This window comes from Haliaeetus albicilla, chromosome 10, assembly GCF_947461875.1.
Source record: "Haliaeetus albicilla chromosome 10, bHalAlb1.1, whole genome shotgun sequence".
NCBI lineage: Eukaryota > Metazoa > Chordata > Aves > Accipitriformes > Accipitridae > Haliaeetus > Haliaeetus albicilla.
Window position 1 is genome coordinate 30,088,927 of NC_091492.1, and position 16,108 is coordinate 30,105,034.

The following is a 16,108-nucleotide window of genomic DNA, read 5'->3' on the forward strand; positions in this document are numbered from 1 at the left end:
GCAAGTAGGACTGTTAAACAACTTATCTCTCTTTCTCCTCGCTCACTTGAAGTTATTATGTGACGTAAAGCAACTAACTAGCCACAGTGGGATGAGCAGGAAGCAGGAGGTACAACTTACCATTTAAAGAATATACAACTTTCCTTGCTGCTTTAACACAGGGGCAAAAATATACATCAAATAATCTTCTTTCAATAGGATATGTTATTTTTTTTCCAGCTGACAAACCTCCAAAAGAGGATGCTGTAAAATGGATGTGTTTTTTCAGCCCTTTTAAAAATGTTTTACATCTGTTTGTATGGAGACCTGACCACCTTTTCTGTTCTGCCTGAAACTGTGTTAATGTGAGCTGTTGTAGTTGCACTACTGGGGGGCTGGGGAGCATATTGCAGTTTCATGGTGGGACTACAGGGCAGTGATATGTATTAGGGGACAATCTGCAGAAAAATCACACCACTTATCTGAAATGCTGCGTTGTAAAGAACTAGGAGGTGTACCTCACAGGTAAACAGGTTTTCAATTACTATGTAATGTTCCACCAAGTATTTTAAAGCATGTTTTTAGTAATTTTAAAAATAAGCAAACTGCTGAGCAGATGAGGAAGCTTATCCTATAACTGTTTTTTCCTGTTTGTTTCTAGTTCCGAGATTATCCCCTAAAACACACAGGCCTAGGTCTCCAAGGCAGAGCAGCACTCCCACAGGACCAGCTCTGCCTTCTCCTCAGCCTGGTACTATTCCCACTGAATCTGTTGCCATGCCTGTTCCAGCTGCCTCTCCTACACCTGCCAGCCCTGCATCCAACAGAGCAGTTACCCCTTCCAGCGAAGGTAAGTTTCCCTTGCTAGCTTGCAAATGCTCCCTTTCCCTAATCCCTCACAATGAATATGCCTATACAAGAGAAAAGCTGCTTTCTAAATGGTGAGAAAACTTCTGATGTGTTTAATTTTACTGTGTAGTGAGTTTCCCTTTTCTCATGATGCCAGCTTTAAACTAAGGTTGGAGAGAGGCTTTTTAAGAAGTCTGTATGCTTAATTTCTTCTGCCCTTTAAGTAGTATGGGCTTTTAGGTGTTTGACTTAATTGAGGATTTTTTTCAAACTGAGTGCCTAGCTGTTTTTTCTGATTTAAAGAAATGTAGGCAGCTGGTTTCAAAGGATGTTTTGAGCATAGTGAAAGGAGGGGGGGGACACACATATTCAAGAGCACAGTCAAATGTCTAAGAACTCTTAAATCTTTGTAGCCTTCTGTATGAAGAGCTTGGACTATTGAAAATAATTTGCTCTTAGTTTATAGTTTTTTCAGCCTAGTTAAGGTTCTGTGTATGATGAGGGGGATGTGTTTGACTAGGACTTTTTCATTTGACTTAAAGACAGTAGGGTGGGGAAGGGGGGAGGATAACCCTTCTAGGCCCTAACTAGGTAGCATAAAATGTGTAACGTAGGGTTTTTCTTTTGCAAGCTAAACATGGTTAAATCTCTCTTCTGTTTCTGTCTTGCCGTCTCCCTTTGGTTAGTTAGAGTTGTGTATAAGAAAACAACTTTGGCAATTTCTTTTCTAGCTAAAGATACTAGGCTTCAGGACCAGAGGCAAAATTCTGCAACTGGAAACAAGGAGAATATAAAGCCAAGTGAGACTTCTCCTAGTTTTCCTAAACCTGAAAACAAAGGTTTGTATCGAAAGCTTTCATATATACTTGAGTAATTAGGAATTCTAAGCACCAAGCCTGCTGTATTGACTGCTGTAGTTAGCATTTTAAAGAAGACTAGGAAGCAATCTGGCTTGGGTGTTCTACAGTGAAAATTCGGTCATGCAGTTTGAAGTGGCAGGCCTACAATTTTAACTGTTGTTCTTGACTCATTTCATCAACACAGTGTTGCTCATGTGGATGGTGTGATTTCTTTTTACTTGTTTTATTCTTTTTTCTTATTTTTCTTTTTCCTTTTCCCCCCCTTCTTTTGGTTTTTTTTCCTGCTCACAAAACTGTTTTTTAGCTCTCTTTGGACTGAATGAGTGTTTCTACTTAGAGCTATGCTCACAATACTTCTGAGCATTGTGGTCAGCATAGTTTTTTATAACTGTACTTCTTCCTATTATGCCTTAAAGTTGGCTTTCCCTGCAGCATTGCTTGTTCATTCAGTTCTCAAAAAAAATCTTTTCATGTTGTTGAACTTGATCAGTGTTTCACCTTTAATTGCTATGTCTTGAAATGCTGGCATGTTATGTTTTGAGAGTTTTATTGGATGCTTCTTTGTGTTCAGCTGAGTTCTGCAGTCCCTGCATCTCAGGGCTTCTGTCTTGGTGTGATGCGTTAGAACTGTAGATATGTCAATTATGTAATGCCATAGTTTCACAGAGTATTTTTGTGTGCTCATACATGTAGTTCATGGAATTATACCAAATTACAGATAAAATGATACCACTGTATTTCATTTTTAGACATGTAAACATTTGTAAATTTGCAAAAAGGTAATGTAAGGGTTGTTGTCATGGTTTAACCCCAGCCATCAACTAAGCACCATGCCGCCACTCACTCACTTCCCCACCACCCAGTGGGATGGGGGAGAGAATTGGAAGAAAAAAGGTAAAACTCGTGGGTTGAGATAAGAACAGTTTAATAGAACAGGAAGGATGAAACTAATAATGATAATAATAACAATAATAAAATGACAATAATAATGAAAGGATTGGAATATACAAAACAAGTGATGCACAATGCGGTTGCTCACCACTTGCCAACCAATGCCCAGTTAGTTCCCAAGCAGCAATCCTCCCTGCCCCGGCCAACTCCCCCCAGTTTATATACTGGGCATGATGCCATATACTGTGGAATATCCCTTTGGCCAGTTTGGGTCAGTTGCCCTGGCTGTGTCCCCTCCCAACTTCTTGTGCCCCTCCAGCCTTCTTGCTGGCTGGGCATGAGAAGCTGAAAAATCCTTGACTTAGTATAAATACTACTTAACACACTGATGTTTTCAGTTGTTGCTATCAACATTCTTCTCTTACTGAATTCAAAACATAACACTATACCAGCTACTGGAAAGAAAATTAACTCTATCCCAGCCGAAACCAGGACAGTTGTGTATAAAACTTGTATTAGAAATGCTTGGACAATGTTGGTCTTCTGTTTGGCAGGTGTATCTCCAATTGTTTCAGAACATAGAAAACAGATTGATGATTTAAAGAAATTTAAGAATGACTTTAGGGTAAGTTTCTCCATATGTTAACTTAATGGCATCATAGTTCTCGTGTGCATCCAAATTATTTTAATGAATTGAATAAATTGCATGCGTTAACAGGAAAACAGGTCCTTACTACTTGTGCTTAATTTGTGAAAATATCTATAAGAATTCATGCTAGATACTATAAAATCAATGCTGACTCTTGCTGGTGCAGTTGCCTAATACCTGTAAATGTGCATATTGACTGTACACTGAAAATAGTACTTGTTTGATCATTAGGTACAAATAATTATCACATTTATGCTCCATATGGAAGAGCTGTTTCAAAGTTAAAGGGTTTTGCTGAGGAAAATAGAAGAATTCATATTACTTATTTCCTGGTTATAATGGTTTATTAAATCAGGTTAGCTTTTCAGGTGTTGCTGTTAAATCACACAGGGGGATGAGTCCAGAGGGTTGTCTTAAACTTCCCTGTCACTTTCTAATCAACATATAGGTCAGCTGAGTCGCTGAAGACCTTCTTTAACAGTGTAGGCTTAAAACATTGTCTATGTTCTTAGATGGCTTTTCTAGTAGAAATGGAAATTTATATTTTAAAAGGTCATTTCCAGAAGATTCAAGCCTATGGGACTGTATTTGACTCTGTGTATGGGATAGCATTAGATTGTCTCTCCCTAGTTCTGTATGTCAATTTACTGAATACGTTCCTTGGGTTTTTTTCAGTTACAGTCGAGTTCCTCTTCAGATGCAGTGGATCAGCTGCTAAACAAAAGCCGAGAAGGTGAAAAATCAAGAGATGTAGTTAAAGAAAAGACAGACTCAACCCCTAAAGAATCTATCATAGAAACTGGCAGTAATACTAACTCTAACAGTGGCAGTAGCAAACCTAATAGTCCAAGTATTTCTCCTTCAATAAGTAATAGTTCTGAGCAAAAGCGAGGGCCTGAGGTAACTTCACAAGGTGTACAGACATCTGGGCCTGGAAGTAAACAAGATAAAGAGGATAAAGAGGAGAAGAAAGATACTTCTGAGTGAGTAATTACGCCTTTTAGAATAAGCACATCTGTTACTAGCATTTAGCCATTTGTAGAAAAAGCTGTTATGAATGTGTAATATCTTAATATTTATATGGCCGATGTAAGTACTCTGTTATACAGAGGAAACAACAGGTGAAGTGACTGTACTGGAAGTCATCTCATGAGTCAGTGGCAGAGCTGCATATAGAACTCTGGTCCTGTTGATACCTAATCCATATCTAAATGCTTAATTACATGTTTTCCTGGCTCATGTGAGCTGTAGTAGCAACAGCAGGAAAACTTTTTTATGGATAAGTATAGTAAGAGTACTGTCAGTAAGAGTGGCTTTTTGCATGCCATGTGTTGTTTGGGTTCTCAAAAATCTGACTCTCAGATGGAAATGAGGTATTTTGTCTCTTTAAATATTTAATTGTTAGGGAGTTCTGCAGATATGCTTGTAAAAGAATAATGCTGAACATCATTTTTTGTTCTTTATGTTTAGGCAAGTTAGAAAATCAACGCTTAATCCTAACGCAAAAGAGTTCAACCCTCGATCTTTTGCTCAAGTAAGTTATTTGATACTGTTTAACGTTGTCTTTGAGTAGACCTTTATAAGCAAACCTTTTACTTGGAGGATAACCAAACTAATCTTGCATATGCATTGCTGAACTCTGTTTGTAGCCGAAACCTTCTACTACACCAACCTCCCCTCGTCCGCAAGCTCAGCCTAGCCCCTCCATGGTGGGTCATCAGCAACCAACCCCAGTGTACACTCAGCCTGTTTGTTTTGCACCAAATATGATGTACCCGGTTCCAGTGAGTCCAGGCGTGCAGGTAAAGTGCAGCATATGCTGCAAACTTGTTAAGACTTTCCAGGTGATTGTCAGCAAGTTGAGGAGGCTTATGAGATCTAAGTTAAACAGTGAAATGATACAGCGTATATTACTGTTGTAAATATGGGCACAATTACATTGTTGTTGAGTTTTAGCTATGTAAATACAGACTCTTCCCAGTAGTCCCTCAACCTAGATGTTCCAATAGTCTCAAACACTTGTAAATTCCAGCAACTCTTACTCACATTTATTGTCCTCTAAGCATAGTCTTACTCCTTAAGTTCTAAGCAACTGTTTCTTCATCCTTAGCTTCCAGCTGTGTCCCCCTAGTTTCTGGTCATTGTAAGGATTACTATGATTTCAAATCTTAACTGTTACAAAGCTGTCTAATTTAGTACATTGCTTGAAGTCGCAGTAGCGTTGTTACTTGACTAGTTGTTGCAAACCATATGGTCTTAGTTGTTTGTACACACAGATTTAATCACAGTGATCCAAGAAAATATCATAGGTTAGGCAGAGTTCAATAAACCATGTAACATAACAGAGTAAAACACATCAAAACTGAGTGGGCCCCCACCCGATACGCACTCACTTTTTAAAGGAGTATCATAGCTTCAACTCTTCCTTCTGTTTCAGCCTTTGTATCCTATTCCCATGACGCCCATGCCAGTGAACCAAGCCAAGACATATAGAGCAGGTAAAGGTGAGAATAATACTGCCTGTTTGGTTCTTAGTCTGCATGCAGCATGAATAAATTACAAATGTTTGTGTATTTTTTAATCCATGTTAATTTGTATTTGATGGGTATTTTAAATGCTATTTTTAATAAAAGGAAGTAAGTGGAAGTGCTAATGCATTTCTAGATGAACTAATTCAGCCAAAACATGAGAAGTTTGAGTAGTGGGGAGTTGCTGGGTTTGGATTTGACAAATGGGAAAATGTCTCTGTTGCTTGGAATGTTAGGGTAAGCTGATCGTCTCCTGTATTTCATAAATGTTACGGGTTTGTTTAAAGAGAACTTTCTGTACTGGTTTACTGCAGAGCCCTGAATGGTGCTTTAACAGTTGGGGTTTTTTGTCAACAAGCAAAATCGCTATTTCTTAAGAAAGAGTATGCTACTCTTTGGAAAGAACTTGCTGGTTCCAGTTTGTTCTTTTGCATTCCTTCTGCAACAGTAAATGAACAGCTAGACTAACAATACCATGTTTTTAACAAGTGACACCTGTGACTATGGAGAGGAGGACATGTGTGATGAGATGCACTCTTCTGTGCAGTGCAGTGAAGAAGCAGAAAAATGATGGTCTTGTTTTTATAGTCATGTTTCAGATAATGCTCTAATTCTACACAGTATATGCTTTCTTGCAGTTTTATACAGTGGTTCATGATGATAGGTTCCAGTGCTGCAGCTCCAGTCACTGGAGGAGGAAATTGTTTAGAAGAGCAGTTCTGCTGTTTAGACATAAACAAGTAGCCTTTAGGAATGTAGGGAAGACAGAAACCTGCAATGTATTTCTATTTTAAAACACACTAACTTTACTGTGGCCTGACCCATGAGATATTTTGGTTGGTAACACTGATTGTTTTAATCAGAAATATATTGCTGTGTATTCACTTGCTGTGTGAGGCTGCTCTGCTATTCTGAATTCCTTTTTTAAATTTCATTATTTTCTGCATATGCATCCTGTGTGCAGCATGGTCCTGAAGGAGCTGCATGGGTTAAAGTTCAGTACCTTTACACTGTTCAAGTTGCATCCTGTATTTACTTTTTTCTATTGATTTGCAGTGTAAATACAATCATCATTGAGTGAATTTACTGACATCTTCAACATTTCCCTCCTTTCCTCTCTCTAAGGGGTCTGTCTACATTGCACACTGCAGTGGAGTTTACAGGTGCTTGAGTTAGCATAGTTATTAGTTACAGCCTCACTGCAGCAAGCTGGAGCTCACCTTGAACTCTCATGCCCTGTTGCTTAGTAGGCTGAATTAGTTTGTTCTGAGTGCCTTGCTGCTGTGGTTCAGTTGGTCGTCTTACCAGGATAGCTCAGGTAGTCCCACACTACAGTGCTCTGCTCTCTTTAATCTTTCTTCCCTCTAATTATTCCTACTCCTCCTCTTCTTATAGGTTGACTTGTCCCCTTCAGTGTTGACTGTGACCTAAAAGTCGCTTTCTGCTATCCTGAGGGGTAGCACAGAGCTTAAAATATGTGAATACCTCAAATTGCGGCTGTGTAGAGACCTTTATTGTGCTCTCCTCAGCCATAAGCACAAGTAATTTTAACAGACTCAGCCTTCCAGTTGATGGAACAGTTGCTGAGTAGTTCCCATAGAGGGTGAATTAAGCCTTTTGAAGGGGACAGGATCAAATTTGATTAAAGTAGGTATCCTGATACAACCTTTCTCTTTCGTTACTGATTCTTGTCAGTCTTTCTTGCCCTCCACCTTTCTTCCTTCACAAAAAAAGCAGGCCTGGGTTTGTGGCCATATACATGGCTCAAAGGCAGTGATGCAAATCAAATGTTTCTTGGAGGAACTCCTTTTCATGCTGTTCCTTTTTGCTAGAGCTCTAATATGTGGTTAAAGATGAGGGGTGAGGATATTGCGCTTGGTCACAGTGACATTGTAATGTAAAACCTCTCAGAAAGATTGTCATTCTTTGTCCTGTGCTTCTAATGTGATGCATTCTTTGCTTCTTAGTACCAAATATGCCACAGCAACGGCAAGATCAACATCATCAGAGCACCATGATGCATCCTGCCTCAGCAGCAGGCCCTCCAATTGTAGCTACGCCACCTGCTTATTCAACACAATATGTTGCATATAGTCCCCAACAGTTTCCTAATCAGCCTCTTGTGCAGCATGTGCCACACTACCAATCTCAGGTAAGAGTGCTTTTAGTGTATGTGATAAGTCAAAACAGAAATAATTAAGTGGCTTAGTCCTAAATGCCCTACTGTCTCCAGTCATAAGAAGTCACTCAGAACAGTTTCTGTGTTCTGGAGCATACTTAGTGGTGTTGTAATGTGCTTCAAAGCCTGTAACAAATTTTAAGGTCAGTTTAGAAGTTGGCACTTATTATTGATAATACCTTTTTAGCTCTTTGAAGAATTCCTTTCAGGTCATGGCGAGGACATGTCCTAGTTATATGTTGTAAAAATAAACTATTTAGTGTACTTCTCTTACTTCAAAGGCTTTTACATATACATATGTAATTGGATAAATATATACTTACATACATAAGATTACTACATTATTAGAGTGGCAAAAATTAGATATGCCGATGGTTTTTGTCAGTTTTTAGCCTGCTGCAGAAAATGTCCTTGAATTTTTAGAAACAGCTGGGGTAATGGTGGTAGTATGAAATCTTTTAGTTTGCTCTGCATTTTAGTAAGGCCAAGCTATTACTAAGTACATAATTATTGTTTAGATGGCACTAGTTTCTTTGTAATAGTCGTCCAATTAACTGTCTGTTTCCTTATTTCTGTTGAATGCAGCATCCTCATGTTTATAGCCCTGTAATACAGGGCAACGCTAGAATGATGGCACCACCAACACACGCACAGCCTGGTTTAGTATCTTCTTCTGCAACACAGTATGGTGCGCATGAACAGACGCATGCTATGTATGGTAGGAAACGTTTTGTGTTATATGTAACTTTTTAAGTTCTTATGTTGTGCAGGGATGTATTTAATCTCGAGCTTCAAACATGGGTATCATTCAGATTACACCAGTAGATGTGGTTTATATTTCATAAGATGATGAGCAGAGCATTGAAAACTGAGCCACCTGGTTAAAATGAAAACTCAAGTATGCTGATTTCAGTAGGATGCCAGTGACCAAGATGAAATTTCAACCTGGGAGCTGCTAAAGAATATCTGCTGAAAGAAGTTTGTTCAAGTTCTCTTGATGCTTTTGACACAACATCCCTTGATTGTTTCTTGATTATAATTAGGACTTGTTTTATTGCAAGGCTATGACCTCAGTTTCAAAACTTGACTTTAGTTCTGACAATTAGTGAAATGCTGTCTTTATGATACTACTAGCATTATTAACAGTATGAACACTGCTGTTTAAGCAAAATAAAACATGTGTTGCTTACCTTTCTTTTTTGGTAAGTCAAGAATAAGTATATGAAATAGCTCATGTATTGCTCTGACTTTGACAATTAGTCTCCAGCATTATCAGATGGGCATATTTCACTTACAGTGAAGTGCTGAAAATGTGGGTTACCTTGTTACAAAGTAAAATGTGAAAGAACTTCTAAAACGTTATAAATGTATGATGAATCAATGCCCAGTTCAGAGGAAAAAAAAACTCACTGCAAAACATGCTATTGAAAAGGGGTAGAATCAAGGTTGCTAGAAGGCTTGGAAATTGTCATAAAATGTCAAAACAGCAGATGGTCTCTTGAAAACGTGGCATTTCAATACTTGTTATAGCATCTGAGGAAGACTTTTATTGGGTCACGTATATTATTGACTTAGATTCTAATAAAAGATTTTCTGTACCTTTAGACATCTTTGTATGTTTTCCGGTGCTTAGTTTTACACTGCTACTTAATGGAAGTCCATAATGTGTCATGAAAACTTACAAGGCTAAGAATCTGAAGTTTAGTGTGAAATTAATTCTGATTTTAAAAAGTCTGTGTCTTACCCATCTGAAAACATCCTGTCAGATCTCTGCAGTGGTATGGTAACATAGCTAAGAAACAAAAATAAGAGAGAGAAACCTTTTTTGACACTTGGAGGAAGAACATTTCAGCTCATTTGTGCTGAAGCTGAAATGGAAGTTACTTGTAGAGATTAAGTCTTTTCTCACAGGTCCTTGCTAATTGTATTACTTTGATCTTTTCAACTCTTGTGCTTGAGGTGTCCATGTAAACAGATCTTCTGTTTGCTTTTTCATTAGATTAAATAGAATTCCGATAAAGTGAATGATCAAAGGCTTTCAGACCTTTATTGGTGAAAACTCTCCTTTCAAATCCTAATTAAAATAAAACCAAACATGAGATAATCTGAGATTTGCTTCAAAATGGTTGCATGTGACTTCCTAGCAATTTCCCATTGTGCACCATCCTTATCTTCTGTAACCAGTGGGTTCCACAGCATTGAAGTGCAAGCCTGTTCCCTTGGTTGGCTTTGATCAGATGTCTGTATACTTTTTTCACTGATATTCTAACTTACAACTGTTAGATCTCATTTTGTATTGGTTTTGCAGCTTGTCTGTTGTAGGTGACTACCTACCAGTGCAAACAACTAAGTTGGGTCAAACTTGAGAATTCTTTGGGATTTCCTGCCATGTAATGTAAATATTACTTTCCCAAGAGCACCTAATTTAACAGAAATTGCATGTCCTCCTGTGTTCTTTCAAGTAGCTACTTGGTCACTCTTCTAAATATTCTCCCACCTTCCCAGTAAATGATCAAGTGCTTGAAATTCTTGTTATTGAAACCATTCAACCCAGCTGGATCATGAACTCCATATGAGACACTTTTTTTAAGAGTATGTTCTTGCCATGTGCAGACGTGTTTATTGCCTAGTGAACATGAATTGGCTCAAATATACCCATAACCTACAAAGTTTACAGTTAGCTACACATGAAATGACTTCTGATGTAGCGCAGCACTGTCTCAATTCAGATTTTTGCAAGTCTTCCATGTGCTGTGTACTTGAAGACCTTGCTTAGACAGATTGTGTTTCCTCAAAATGTGTCCATCTGTAACGTATTCACTTCAGCTTCCATTTATCGATATGTGAACACTTGGGAAAAATGTAGAAATGCCTAAGGTGATAAATATAAGCTGCTTATGGAGTACATTGCTAAAGAACAACGTGCTGGAACATCTGATGGAGTGACTATAAGAAAGTATCCGTAACTTATGTTCTGTATTTTGGGAATCTTAAGTTTATCAGCAGTATCTTTGAACTAAATATACCAATGCAATTTGATTCTGGTCCTCTCTTAAAACTAATTTGAAAGTACAGAATAACAACTTCCTGAGAAACAACAACCACTGCTGCTTTTGATTTCTGGAGCACTTGCTCAAACAAGTTCTCAGATTTCCTTTTGGCTCTTTAAAATTGCTATCTGATTTTTTAAAAAAACCACATTATTATTTTATTTTTAAAATTTATTTTTTTCCCGCATTGACATCAGGGTTCAGTGGCCTATACTGCCTTTCTGTCCTTCAACGTACTAGTGCTTTCTTTGAGATAACTCTTGCAAAAGTCACTCAATTTTTTTTCTGCGTATGTGGTAGAGAGAAGATGTCTGCAAGGACAACTGCACTGAGATGTGGGGGTTGGGGGGCACTGCTCATGAAGTATTCTTAAGGTGTGAAATATTTTCTGGTGAGATCTGAAACTCCATCTTCACTAATGGTTTGGGACAAGTTCAAAGTCTGTGGCAAGTAGTAACTGCCTGCCAGCCAAGAGAAATGCCTGTTGATCCATTAAGTGAACTACCCTCACTGCCAAAAATTTGGGTTTTGTTTTCCTTCCTGTCTTGTGAAGGAGGTAGCTGAATCCAAAATACATGCAGTGACCTACACTTGTTGATAAGCACTCTTCCATTTTAAAGAAAAGTATTTTTGTCTAATGCTGTTTAATGGGATATTTCTGCTCTTCTGGGATTTCTTTGCCAGTCGTTACAGTGTCCTGCTTCTGTTTCACAACCCGCTGTTGACGAGCTCAAGAGAAGCAAAGCAGCTGAGCTGCATGGTCACCAGTAGACCCATCTAAACATATGACGGAGTGTTTAAATTGTTGGGTTTTTCCCCTCAAAACACAATTGGGAAGGATGATGTTCAAGCAACTATCTTTCTTCCCATCTACCAGCCAGACGATAAAAACGTCTATTACACAATTCAGCTCATAACTTCTGGAGACATGAGCAACTTAAATGTCCTTGTCAAGGAGAGTCTGAAATGCAGGCACTGCTGAAGCAGAGCAGTACACACACCTTTAACTGCCACACGCACATACCTGAACGCGGAGTTGTCATTCTTGCCCTGCTAAACTGCACGTTGGTTTCAGAACATACTGTCTGTCTTGGAAGTGTTGGTTCTGTGTGATCTCCCCAATACCAGTATCACTGGGCTGGTAGAGTTTGCTGGCCATGGTTTGCAGTTTGACTGCTTGGTCTATGTCGCACAAAGACCCAAACTTGTCTTGTGCTGTTAGTAGAAAATTTGGTTATCTAAGTCGAGGGTGGATATATTCATTCCTGTGACAATGAACTTGTGTTAGATTTACCATGTAGCTGAATTGCCTGTGTTTTCAGATAACTGGACTCCTCTGAAAAACTTAACTTTTGTGTTTAAAAACAAACTTGTGTAAAACCAGACCTTGGTTTTATACAGATGCATTTCCTGTTTTTTGTGCTCTCATTTCTGTCCCCATTCTCCCTTCCCCTTTCCCCTTCTGCATATGTTTTACTGGTCTGGTGTTGTCTCTAACTTTATCTGGTTTCTGTCTCAGCAGTAGAGTAAATTCTATTACCCTGATAGTACAATGGTGGATATAATATAAACTTCAGAGGATTCTCCAGGGACTAAGAGTGAACCAGTCACCAAAGGTGTCTTGGAAATGTTAAGAATGACAGTAATATAGCTGAAAAAGCAAGGGGCCAATTTCTGTTTTAGTGTAATTACGTTTTAACCTTCTTATTATAATGGACTGCAGTAGACCATTAATTGACATAAAGTTGCTATTTGTGTTAATTAAGAACTGAAGACCTCAGTGTCACAGTTAAGAAGGAAGGCTTACTTGAGACTTGTGTTGTTTCATCTACACTCATTTGTAAAACTAAATATCCAGCTCTAAAGCACCTAAGTAAATAAAAATATCTGCATGGTTCTACAATCTTCAAAAAAAAAAATTTTAAAAAAAATGACACTGACCTTTCCAGAAGACGGGAAGTATGCACGTGGCAAGAGGCTAATTTACCTTTCTATTTCCCAAATTCAGCATGTCCCAAAATACCATACAGCAAGGAGACAGGCCCTTCTTTCTACTTTGCCAGTGAGTTGGGTTTTTTGTACTAATTTTGATTGTACAGAAAAGCACTTTCTAAAGAACAGATGTTAAAGGAATGGGACGTGTTGAGGGAACAAGTTTCCTTGCACCAAACCAGTATGTGGAAAACGCAGGAAGGTTCCGTTCAATGGACGGGGTGGGGTGGGGGTGGGTGAACAGATTTATATGACCACAGGAAACTGATTTGTCATTTTTTTAAAAATGTATTTTGCATGTCAACTAATCTCTGACTTTACTACCCAGTCTTTTAATCTGCAACCAGAAGTGAGCGCTGCATGTGGATAGCCTCTGCTTAAAACCTGGTGAACTGCCTCACTCCCTTTCTTTCATGGCCCAAATGGGGGGTTTGAAACTTGGCAAGTTAATCAGCTGCCTAAAAGGAAAAGTATCTTGCGCCTCATCTCTTTAAAAAACTGTGGCTTGAATTCTGAGCCCCTGGGAGGAAATAACTTGAGTTGCAGCTGAGGTGAAGGAAGTTTTCTGTAGAGTCACTTTGGTGCCACTGAAGGAGTGCTGTGAACAATGTACTTTGTCATTATTATAATGAGAGTGACTAGACGAGGGCTCCTGGTTCTGGTGCTCCTGTGTGGTGTTGCTGGTGACATCAGTGTAAGCAATGGGAGAGGGGCTGATGTTTTCCATGCTCTCAGTACACAACAGCTAATATAGACTTTGGTTGCGTACGTGTACTGGGGAAGGCAGATAGCTAAAAAATACTGCCTTGTATGTTGGTGTTCATCGTAGCACTTTGACAAAGCTGGTTTGGGGGGCGGGGGTGGTTGCAGGATGAACTGTAGCTGTCACCAAAGACATGGGAAAGGAGGACTTCCAGTTTCAGGGTATTTTCGTACTTGCTTCTGTCCTGCAGTGAGACTTGTTGCTGTGTCTGTCTACAAGTCCATGCAGCCTATGCCAGGCACTCTTCTGGGGTTTTTTTTTGAGTTACCTCATGCAAGAGGGATGTGGGGAATACCACTCGTTCTCCAAAAATCTCTTCTGGAACAGACTTCCTGTGTTTCTTGTACAGAAATGGTTCTGCATGAACTAGTCTTGTAGGATGTTGACCTGTCCTGTTTTCATGTGTCTTGGTTTGGTGCACTGAAATAACTTTAATAAGCTCGTTCCTTTCGTGGATAATCTTTTAAGTGAAGTCCACTCTACCTGTGTAAAATGACTTCTTTAAATGTTTGTATTATGAAAGAAACATTTGCTATTTCTTTGCTTCCTACCATTCAGGTCTTTTAAATGTAGTTATCCTCACCATCTTACTGGGTCTGGCAATAGTTTTGAAGCTTGTTCACTGGTCAGTTCTTGAAAATAGGCTCCTCAGTGCATCTTTGGATGATGACCAACGATGACCACCATTGGCAGCATTGAAATTCCTACCAGGGAAAATATGAAATTACATTTTATGGTTTTTGCATATATCTTTCTAGCTGGGATTTCTGCTTGGTTTCTGCTGCTCTGACCTCTTTTGATTTCAGCTCCTTCTGTGGGTTTGATGGCTGACTACTACTTGTTTGCCTCTCAGAAAAAATGGGTTGTACTTTTGTAGAGTTGGATTCAGTAATTCAATCCATCTGATATTTTTGCTCCCTTCATTACTGAATCACATATTTTCACTGTGTATCCCTGCAAGGTTAGTGCAGCTAAATATTTCATGTTAGGAACCAACTTGATCAAAAAGATGCTGAAGTGAAGCAGGTTAGCCCAGGGAGTATTTCTGGGAGCGAGGAACTTAAGGCATAAAGGGTGAGAAAAACAGCGTGTTTGTGTTGGAATGAGCTGATGTTGTTTGCAGCAAGGAGATAGGCAGAGCTGTTTTGTCCTTTCCTAGAGCTTTCTCAGCACTTTCTTGGATACTAGATGGCCATTTGAAAAATCTCCAAAGTACTGACAATTGGGGGAGAATGTTGGATAATTGGTGATTTTTTTTTTTTTCCCACCTCCTGTCTTATCTTGTTTGCTATTTGATATGTGTAGTGAGCTGTTTTGATGAACAGGCAAAAATACTTGAAAAAAGTCACAGTGAAAGTGCTTTAGTTATGGCTAAGCAGGTGAATTTCTCATGACTGTTTTGCAAGACTTCTTTCACAGACTTGCTAGTCTCATAGATTTGATTGGCTTGTCACGAACTATTAATTGTACTAGCTAAACATGGAAAACCTTGTATGTTTCTGGAGTTGAAGTTTGAACTCTGAACTAACAAAGATCTGTGCATGTATTTCAGACTTGCTGCCACTCATCCTGAACCATTCTTGATTTGTATGCAGTATCTGTACAGGATTTAGATAAGTGTCCAAATAACGTTTTTTTGAAAGGCACTTTTAATATTACTATTAAAACATAATTTGCAGCAGCATCTGAAGTAGTTTTAGCCAAACTTGTAGAGCTTTATTAGAGTGATTTGTTAAAGAAAAAATGGGGGAGAGAAGAAGCTAGGCAAATAAAAATTCTTCAGTATAAAAAAATCTAGTCCTTTAAATGCAAAGCTATGGATAAAAGATATTAGAAGGTTATGGAAGAGCTGCTACTATGACAAAAACTTGATCCTCCCCCTGCTTCTGTATCTATTCTTTAGGGTACTATTCCTAGGTTTAACTGGTTTCTTAAATGAGAAATTCTTCATTGTGAAGTTTTATTGTATAATGTATCTGCTTCAGAATAACTTAGTTTATTATTCTCTCGGCTATAAAGAATGAAAGATGAATTGCACAAATGGTTTAAGGGAGTACCACGTTATTTCAGGGGCTCTTAACAAGTAATGTGGCAGGATGTGGGAAGCCTTGAATATCTTACAACTTGGAGTTAATTTTCATATACATTTAAAAACCTCTTGAATGGAGTTGAAGTTAATTTATAGTCAGGCATGCCAGCTCTGTGGCTGAGGCAGTGGGATGAGAGCTGAGGAAGATTTCTGGTAGCATGTCCTTTGGCAAGCAAGTCAGTCCCTCTATGTATTTATTTCTATTGCTTTGACAGAGATAGTAACTTTTGGCCTTCTTCAGAGTGTGTATAATAATGAGGTTGAGAAATTTCCTACTGT

General features: G+C 38.7%; 1 protein-coding gene across 12 annotated transcripts in view; it reads left to right on the plus strand.

Annotated features, from left to right (window-relative positions):
* Window positions 1-16,108, plus strand: part of ATXN2 (ataxin 2) — a 53,097-nt gene that overhangs the window by 28,216 nt on the left and 8,773 nt on the right. For 8 of the 12 annotated variants that reach the window (XM_069794652.1, XM_069794643.1, XM_069794644.1 and 5 more), the window contains 10 exons: window positions 641-829; window positions 1,560-1,667; window positions 3,134-3,204; window positions 3,904-4,211; window positions 4,699-4,762; window positions 4,878-5,030; window positions 5,666-5,732; window positions 7,724-7,908; window positions 8,521-8,653; window positions 12,994-13,047. In XM_069794652.1, the coding sequence (XP_069650753.1) occupies window positions 641-829; window positions 1,560-1,667; window positions 3,134-3,204; window positions 3,904-4,211; window positions 4,699-4,762; window positions 4,878-5,030; window positions 5,666-5,732; window positions 7,724-7,908; window positions 8,521-8,653; window positions 12,994-13,047 (1,332 nt within the window). The remainder of the gene's footprint in view (window positions 1-640; window positions 830-1,559; window positions 1,668-3,133; window positions 3,205-3,903; window positions 4,212-4,698; window positions 4,763-4,877; window positions 5,031-5,665; window positions 5,733-7,723; window positions 7,909-8,520; window positions 8,654-12,993; window positions 13,048-16,108) is intronic. The other 4 variants (XM_069794645.1, XM_069794646.1, XM_069794648.1 and 1 more) reach the window with 3 other exon arrangements.